At 56.0% G+C, this 9,358-nt stretch overlaps 1 protein-coding gene across 2 annotated transcripts in view; it reads left to right on the forward strand.

The window, feature by feature from the left end:
- Zfpm1 (zinc finger protein, FOG family member 1) overlaps positions 1–8,743 on the forward strand; it is a 60,330-nt gene extending 51,587 nt beyond the window's left edge. For both annotated transcript variants that reach the window (XM_035442732.1, XM_027410676.2), the window contains 6 exons: positions 2,678–2,777; positions 4,494–4,700; positions 5,306–5,536; positions 5,830–5,925; positions 6,011–6,157; positions 6,330–8,743. In XM_035442732.1, the coding sequence (XP_035298623.1) occupies positions 2,678–2,777; positions 4,494–4,700; positions 5,306–5,536; positions 5,830–5,925; positions 6,011–6,157; positions 6,330–8,086 (2,538 nt within the window). In that variant the 3' untranslated portion in view covers positions 8,087–8,743. The remainder of the gene's footprint in view (positions 1–2,677; positions 2,778–4,493; positions 4,701–5,305; positions 5,537–5,829; positions 5,926–6,010; positions 6,158–6,329) is intronic.
- Positions 8,744–9,358: the final 615 nt, after the last annotated feature.

Below are 9,358 nucleotides of genomic sequence, written 5' to 3' on the forward strand. Positions count from 1 at the left end.
TAAACACCAACCTATCCTGACACAGTGGGATGACAGGCCCCCTGGAAGCAGAGAAGGACCATGGATGGAGGCCTAGGACATCTGTTTTGGGGCAACCAAGATCACATGAGCTGTTTCCCTGGGGAGTTGATGTGGTTATGAACAGCAGCCCTAGCTACCCCCTAGCTCTGCTCCCCAAAGTTGCACCACATGCCGCAGTGCTGCAGGGGGTGGGGGGGATGCAGTATGGTGCTCCCTACACTGGGACCTCCACAGAAAGAGCGGCTTGTGCAGCGTCAGCAAAGTGGTGCGCGCGTGTTTTTATCATGCCGTGAACATGCTGCTCCAGAGAGCGATAAGCGTTAAACCGACCGCGAGGCTGTCAGTCTCAGTTTGAGGGTTTAGAAATATTGGGACGAATAATTAGATTTCATATCGTTACCACAGCACCCATCAAAGGATCAGGCAGATTAATTTTCTCACCCTCCTCTGCTCATTAATATTCATTAGAGACGTGGAAGGCTGAGGCAGGGAGGGCCAGACCCAGCCACCTCACTGACAACCATCTGCTCCAGCCAGGAACAGCTAGGCTATGGGAGTCACAGGTCCCCATTGTGGGTGCCACACCCCGTGGGCTGCATTACCTCTCGGGTTTGCTCCAAGCTACCCAACTGTGACCTTGAAGGCATACCTATCCACTGCATTCCTGGGAGTCAGCCAGGTACCCATTAAGAATGAGCCACCCCCCCCCCCGACACCAACAGAGCTGAAGCATTGGATAAAATACACTCCCTCAATGGACATCTGGCAATTGCCAGCATGGTCCAGGACCCTTTAAGGCTCGTACCCGGGCCCAGAGATACCTGTTCACATCATCCTTCATGCAAAGGCTAAGGCAGCCGTGGCCAGTGTATGCAGCTCCATGGGCTTCCTGTATACCTGTACTCATCAGTGTCCAGGGAGGAAAGGGCCATAGAGAGTGGAATTGCCTGCCTGTAACCTCTGAGAGCTGGTGGCAGGACAAGGAGGAGACCACAGCCAGCAGGGGCTTCCAGCAACCTAGTAGCTTCACATCATGTGGGCCTCACTCTGCTGGTATATAGAAAACTGAGGCCAGAGGTGTAGTAGGTGTCACCTACCGAGACTCTAGGGTTCCCAGCTTATCTCCACTCTCTGCTCCATGACAAGCCACGTGGCAGCAAGTAGGTGACGTGGAAGCCACCTGGCTGGGCTGTCCTGATCTCATGGTACATGGTCACTGGGAGTTCCCAGCTAGTAGGCCTTATCTTGCTGGCTCTGTATATGCCACGTGAATGGGGTCTCTGAAAAGTTGGTCCACAGGGGCCACAGTGGAAATGTCAAGCCTGAATTAGACCCTGATGTTTAGCCCTGGAGTTATATGGGCACCACACACAAGGAAAGGCAAGCACAGTCCTGGCAGGGTGGTGCCCCACAGTCAGCAGCCTGTCTCTCCTCCTGTTCCAGCTGGTCGTTTATCTTTCCTACCCATGGGCCAGTTGCCATGCACACCACAAAGTGAGAAGCGGCTCTGGACCTTCAGTTAAAAGTTCTTGAGGTACAGGCTTCTGGTTAAAAGGCATTTATTTGAATAAAACAGTGAGTAGCTGACAATAACGCATGGGCATGCTCTTTACTTTTACATAGTACCCAAGTGGCTAGGTCCAGGGGCTCTGAGATTCAACCCCACAGGAGGGGAGATAGATGCCCTGGGTGGCAGAAGTCACACACCCTCCAAGGACAAACAGGACAGGGCTTCTGCTGCCCCTGCTTGCCTGCCACTGGCTATGTCTCATGTGAGACTAAATCCCAGCCCAACCTTCCAGCCTGGGCTGCACTGAGACATGGCCACGTATACTTCCTTTGCTGCTGGGCTGAGCGCCAGGGTGTAGGGGGCAGGAAACAAGCAGCTTTGGTGGCCCTGGGGGGGCTGATCCCAGAGCTCTTTCCTTCCAGGTCTAGACCAAGCTGCAGAGGAAGTGTGTGGCACAGCCCTAGGCTGAAATTTATACCCCCAACCCTTTACTTGGCCTCAGAGTTCTTGCCTTTAGGGTGGTGAAGAGGGCATAGGGCCACAGATACCCCTCCCCTTTACTCAGCCTCAGCAACACAGCTGGTCTTGGGCTAAGGTGGCCTACCATAGTGAAGTGACCATGCTGCCAATGAATAGACAGGGATAAAAGTTCTGCCCTGCACTAGAGAGGAAAACTCTACTGTAGGGGGACACAGAGTCTCTCTCTCTCTCTCTCTCTCTCTCTCTCTCTCTCTCTCTCTCTCTCTCTCTCTCTCCCCATCCCTCCCTCCCTCCCTCCCTCCCTCTATCCTTCCTTCTGCCCCCTCTCTCCCTCTCCCTCCCTCCTTCTGTCCCTCCCTCCCTCCCTCCCTCTCTCCCTCACTCAGGAGGAACTGGTATCATGTAGCTCCCTGCAGGCATCCACTGTTGCAGGAAGGGACCAGCAGGTCTGCAGGCTCTAGACTCACTAGCTGTGTGCCCTTGGGCACACTGCTTGAATGCCTAACCTGGAAAAAGCAGCTTCCTGCTGTGCCTCCAAATATCATAGTGTTTGGACTACACACCCCAGCCATATCAACTACCAGGCCACTGACCACCATTGCACAGCCAAGTCCCAATAAGCATTCCTATATAGGCTGATCCTTTCCTGTTCCTGCTTTTCCCTAGGGCCCAGCTGTGACCCTGCTGGTGGATGAGGCCTGCTGGCTAAGGATGCTACCCCAGGCCCAGACTGAAGCTGAAGCCAACTCTGAGATCTACAGGAAGGGTCTGTCTCATATGCCTGCCTCCCTCCCCTCTAAGGTCTTTCAGACAGTGGGGCCACTTGGCTCTGTCTGGCCCAGCTCTTAAAGGGATACCAGCCTATCTGGGTGAGAGTGATAGTGAAACTGCTTGAGAGAGCCCCAGAACCCCATCTGAGAGGACGATGAACAATCTTAGGAGCTGAAGTCCTGAGCAAATCATACCTCCTGACAAAAGAGCCAGATGAGCTGCACTGGCCCCTTGAGATTGCCTCTTCTCCACCTGGGCTTAGGTAGAGACTGACTGCTGAGGGATTCTGGGGGTCACTGAAGGACAGCAACATGAGGCCCAGCCTGGGTTCTGTTAGACTGACTGTGCTCATACTCAGACCCACCCTTACTAGCTGTAGGACCTTGGGTAAGTCCCTGGCCTTCCAGGCTATTGCTCCATCTAGAAAACGGGAAAAGACTGTGGTCGAACAGTTTTATCCTACTTGACCCCTCTGTCTCTCCAGTCTTCTAAAAGTGTGTGTGGGGGGGTACAAAGGGGCTCTCCCCTCAACTAAAATGTCCTGAAAGCTTTGTCCTTGAAGTTAACCCCTGAGTAGGCCCTCAGGAGAAGCAGAGCACCCTTCCCAAGGTCCAAAGGAATTAAGAGTTGGGGTCAAATATGTAGGATCTGTGCCAACACTTCATCCCGTGTGTGTGTGTGTGTGTGTGTGTGTGTGTGTGTGCACTCGCGCGTGCGTGCGTGCGTGCGTATGTGCATGCGTGCTTGTGCACACGCTTCAGGTTCCCTATCTGCAGAGCAGAGGGGACCATGTTCCCTACCCTACCAAAGGGTGGTCTAATAACCCAGAGGGAGCAGCCAGAATGCAGCCTGTACTAGCCCCAACATCAGATTGCCAGCCATGTGCTTGCACCACTAAGTCTGCCCTGCCCATAGGTTTCTATGACCATTCTGCCCAAGTGTCCTGCCCACAAAAGACAAGGCTCCTTATAGGGCTGATGATGATAAAAGTGACATGATCTAGGAAGGGCCTGCACTTTGGGGAAATAGAAACCAAGCAGACAGGTTCATAATGACCCCAGAAATCCTATGGTCTTTGGTGAGTCTTTTTTTTTTTTTTTCCTATATCACCTTTGCCCCCAAATTGGGACTTACCCAGGCTCTGCACTGCAGATCAGCTCCTCCTGCTGCCTTAGGACAGACACAGTCCCCTTTCTTTTCCTATTTTCTGCTGGGAGTAGCCAGTGGTTTGGGACAGAGGCCAGCAGTGACCCTGCCGACAGCTCAGGGAAGCACAGACTCAGGGTTCCAGGCCAGGAGGTAGAAATGCTGGCCCAGCACACAAGGGTTTTTGTTGATTGAGGCTGCCCTCTACAGGCCACTGTAGGAACAGCATCTAGCCAATTCACAGCAGGATGGAGAACCTACATCAGAAAACCCCTCCACTCCAGCCAAGTGGCTACACAAGATCCCCAGAATTATTGCTTCCAGTTCCATACCCAGTCTTTTGCTGGAAATGGAATATCCCCAATCCTTTCTCAGACACAGGATAACACCCCCAAAATCCAGACAGGCACAACTGTGATCCTGAACAAAGCCACTTCCTGACATTTGCCTGGCCTCACCTATCCCTGGCAGTACAGTGGGCCCCAATGTGGGGGACAAAGAGAAGGACCCCCATTGTAAGCCCAGAATCACTGATCCCAGCATCATAAATGCCTGTACCCTACAGATGACGCCCTCTGGTGCAGGGTCACCAAGGTGGTGCCTTCTGGTGGACTTCTACGTGTGCTCCTTATGACTGAGCCTGGCAGTACTCCCAGACACCCTGTGAAGGAACCAGTCGAACCTGGAGGCCCAGCCCCAGCACACACAGACATCCAGCTGCTGCCCCAGCAGGCCGGCATGGCATCCATCCTCGCTACTGCCGTCATCAACAGTAAGTATACGACCCCCTGGGGCAGACTTTGGGTGACACACAAGTCAAAGATCCGGGCTGGGACATAACTCAGAGGTGCTGGGTGTTCAGATGCAAGAGGTCCAGTTTGTATACACACACACACACACACACAAACACACGGTGGGGGGGGGGTGAATTATACTCCCAGTAAGACACTGAACTGAAGAAGGACAGAACTCAGCTAACACAGGGTGACCTGAGTGCTAGAAGACTGCACATGGCCTGCTAAGGTAGGAAGGGCTCAGCCCCAGGGGATCTGGGTGCATGCCCCATGAGAAGTATGCAATGAAAGGGAGGGAATGTTTGCCCTAAGACAACAGTAGGAGCCAAGTTCCCAGTGCAGAGACAGTAGCCTAGGCGAGTCTTACAGTGTGAAAAGTCTCAGGAGTAGGTCACTGCTATGGGTCAGGGGTGACCTGCAGGAATCACTTAGAGACTCCATTCCTGGTAGGACCCTAGGCATCAGGTTTACCACAAGCCAGTACCTCAACTTGGAGTCATGAGAAGCAGGCTTCCCAGGCCAGTCCCTACTATCAGGTACCCGCTGTCAGTCTGTACTTCATACCCACTTTCACCTCCACCAGAAGATGTCTTCCCCTGCAAAGACTGTGGGATCTGGTACCGTAGTGAGCGGAACCTGCAAGCCCACCTGCTCTACTACTGCGCCAGCCGCCAGCGTGCAGGCTCCCCTGCCTCAGCGACTGAGGAAAAGCCCAAGGAGACCTACCCCAATGAGCGTGTCTGCCCCTTCCCCCAGTGCCGAAAAAGCTGCCCCAGCGCCAGCTCGCTGGAGATCCACATGCGCAGCCACAGTGGTGAGTGCCCCACGCCTGCCCCTGGCCCATTGCTCTTCACATATCCAAGCACCACACACCAGACAGGTGCTTAGGAAAACTTCCTCTGCTACCATGCACCCATGCAGCTCTCCTGTCTCTCTCCACAGCCTAGCTCAAGGCTGCCCTGTGGCTACCTGCTCATGTAATACAGGGCTAGGTGTATGCCTGGCCTTTAGGAGGCATGTGGCTGATAAGAAACTAAAAAGGGCCAGTGTCCAGTATCCCTTTCTTGTCACTGGGATCTAAGACAGTCTCTCATCTCCATGTCTCAGGAGAGCGTCCCTTTGTGTGCCTCATCTGCCTGTCAGCCTTCACCACCAAGGCCAACTGCGAACGCCACCTCAAGGTGCATACGGACACACTCAGCGGTAGGTGGACTGGAGAGGGTCGGGATGGGGTCTCTGGGGCCACACCTCAGCTCCAGAACCCTGACCACAACAGCCTGGCCTACAGGTGTCTGTCACAACTGTGGCTTCATATCTACCACAAGGGACATCCTCTACAGCCACCTGGTGACAAACCACATGGTGTGCCAGCCAGGCTCCAAGGGTGAAATCTACTCACCAGGGTCTGGACACCCAGCAGCCAAACTTCCTCCAGGTAAGCAGCCATATTGGGGCATTCCTGACCCTCTGATAAGTGGAAAGGGGGGCGGGGGCTTGTCCATAGGCAATACATGGTGTCTTTGTCAGCCTTTGTCCTAAGTCCTTCTGCCTAATCCATCCTACATAAGGCCTGCCCCAGGCCTGACATACAGCCCTGTGTTCTTTAGACAGCCTGGCAAGCTTCCAGCAGCACTCATTGATGCACAGCACCCTGGCTCCCGCTGACAAGGCACCCACCCCATCCTCAGGACTAGACAGTAAGGCCTTGGCTGAAGTCACCAACGGAGAGTCCAGAGTGCCCCCCCAAAATGGGGGCAGTAGCGAGTCCCCAGCAGCCCCCAGAACCATCAAAGTGGAGGCTGCAGAAGAGCCTGAAGCGACTCGTGCCTCAGGTCCGGGAGAGCCGGGTCCCCAGGCTCCTTCTAGGACACCTTCACCGCACAGTCCCACTCCAGTCAGAGTGAAGACAGAACTGTCCAGCCCCACACCAGGCTCCAGCCCAGGACCTGGAGAACTAGCAATGGCTGGGACACTCTTCCTGCCACAGTATGTGTTCGGTCCAGATGCAGGCAATACCACCGGCCCTGCAGCGCCACAGGCCTCGGAGATCCTGGCCAAGATGTCCGAGTTGGTGCACAGCCGGCTGCAGCAGGGTGCGGGGAGCTCTGGGGCAGTGGGAACGCCCACTGGCCTCTTCCCAGGGACTAAGGGAGCCACGTGCTTTGAGTGCGAGATCACCTTCAACAACATCAACAACTTCTACGTGCACAAGCGCCTCTACTGCTCTGGTCGCCGCGCGCCAGAGGACACGCCCTCTGTGCGCAGACCCAAGGCGGCTCCGGGGCCAGCCCGCGCGACCCCAGGAGCAGAGGCAGACCCGCAGCGCTTGTCGCCAGGGCCTGGGCCACGAGAAGAGACGGGTGGCGCGACCACTCCAGAGGCCGAAGCCGCTGGCCGGGGCAGCGAGGGCAGCCAGAGCCCAGGCAGTTCGGTGGACGACACAGAGGACGATCCCAGCCGCACGCTGTGTGAGGCCTGCAACATCCGCTTCAGCCGCCACGAGACCTACACTGTACACAAGCGCTACTACTGCGCCTCGCGCCACGACCCGCCACCGCGCCGGCCATCCGCACCCGCGCCAGCTCCCGGACCCGCGGCTCCGGCGCTGACAGCTCCGCCCGTGCGCACGCGCCGGCGACGCAAGCTCTATGAGCTGCCAGGAGCCAGTGCTCCGCCTCCTGCAGTAGGCCCCGCCCCTGTGCCTGTTGTCCCCGCCCCCACGGCTGAGCTGCCCTCCTCCCCGAGACCGGCGAGCGCAAGCGCCGGCCCCACCCCCACGCCCTCTCCAGGCCCGGTGCCCGACGGGCCCATAGACCTGAGCAAGCGGCCCCGTCGCCAGACTCCGGATGCACCTGCCACTCTGCCTGCACTGGCCGACTACCATGAGTGTACCGCATGTCGCGTAAGCTTCCACAGCCTCGAAGCTTACCTGGCTCACAAGAAATACTCGTGCCCTGCTGCGCCTTTGCGCACTGCTGCCCTCTGCCCCTACTGCCCGCCCAACGGGCACGTGCGCGGAGACCTGGTGGAGCACTTGCGCCTGGTGCACGGCCTGCAGGTAGCCAAGCCAGCAGCCAACCCAGGTGCTGAGCCCCGCACACCGGCCGAACGTGCTCCGCGTGACAGTCCCGATAGCCGGGCGCCACGCACCCCATCCCCAGTTCCTGAGAACACGCCTTCTGACCCCACAGACCAAGGTGTGCGGACGCCCTCCAAGGGCCCGCCCGCATCAGCTCCTGCATCAGGTGGTGGTGGTGGCCACCGCTACTGCCGCCTGTGCAACATCAGGTTCAGCAGCCTGTCCACCTTCATCGCACACAAGAAGTATTACTGCTCCTCTCACGCCTCCGAGCACGTGAAGTGAGTCTGCGGGGCCGCACCGCCTGGACCCTTGGCACTTAATAATAAAGACGTTTGGTGTGACAAGCTCGCTGACAGGCCAGCCTGTTGTCTTAGATTCAGTGGGCCTCAATCCATACCCCAGCCTGTGCAGACCTGCAACGGGCACCCCACCGTTTCCTCCAGGACCTAGCCCGTTCCAAAGGCTCAACCACCCAATACAGAGCTCTTTTCCTCTGCTTCTAGCTCACCCTCAGCCCTGCCACCATGCGCGTCCAATTGCAGGCCCCTAGGGAGAATGAAACCTTGTACTTGCTGAATCTGCAAGGAAAGGCACCAAGTGCCAAAGGGCCCCTCCCGTCGAAACCTGGATGGGTCCCTATGACTACTGAGTTGGCAATGGGGTACCCACCTGTAGTCTGTTACTTGCTGGCTATAGACCATGCCTGGCAGAGCGCATCCAACCTTGGTCTAGCCATTGCCTTGGCCTCTTCTTTACTTGGTCCCCTAAGAAGGCAAACATGCCTGTTCTCTAACTCTGTAAGTCTTAAGTGGCAGCTATAGAGGCTGGAAGTACCTCTGGGGACCTAGAGCCTGGTTTGCCTCTCACCCAGCCCTCTAAGTTGACCTGCTAATGGACCTGGGTTTGCACAAAAATAAATATTCCTGAGAGTCATTCACAGGCCCTGCCCAACTTACCACAGGGGTACATAAAAGCCACACCTTTCCTGTAGGAGTGGCCTCACACCACCAGGTCAACTGGAGCCCAGGATTTGGCTAGCAAAGGGACCCGAAAAATCAGCCAGCGTCTGTCTTGGGCCCCCTTTTCACAAAAGGCAGCCGGTGTGAATTTACATGAAAGGCTCTGGTTTTCATTCAAAGCCTGATAGAAGACAAATGCCTCCCAAGTCTGTACACACTGCTCTCTATCAGTTTGAATACAGTTTTACAGTGTGTACCTGAAGTTATTTAAAGGTTATGGGGAACATCAGGAAGATGGGCTGGTGGGTAATTGATGCTTGAATGACAGAAGGCCCAAGGTGGCCCCCAGCCTCCCCCTTGAGCCCCATCCCATACACAGCTACAGACAAGGTCCTATACCACAGGCTCTCTGTATCATCTGGGCCTGCCTCAGTTTCCATGACTGTAAGATAGGATTGAGATCCCTTCTGAGAACTCAGTGAGGGGACCCTGTGACCCTCACCCAGGCTGAGCTGCACGTCAGGCTGTACCATTACCCGGTGGTCCCTCCTGCCATCCACCATCCCTACCTTGGGCTGTAAGAGAGTGTAAGGGG

This window comes from Cricetulus griseus, chromosome 3 (genome assembly GCF_003668045.3).
Source record: "Cricetulus griseus strain 17A/GY chromosome 3, alternate assembly CriGri-PICRH-1.0, whole genome shotgun sequence".
NCBI lineage: Eukaryota > Metazoa > Chordata > Mammalia > Rodentia > Cricetidae > Cricetulus > Cricetulus griseus.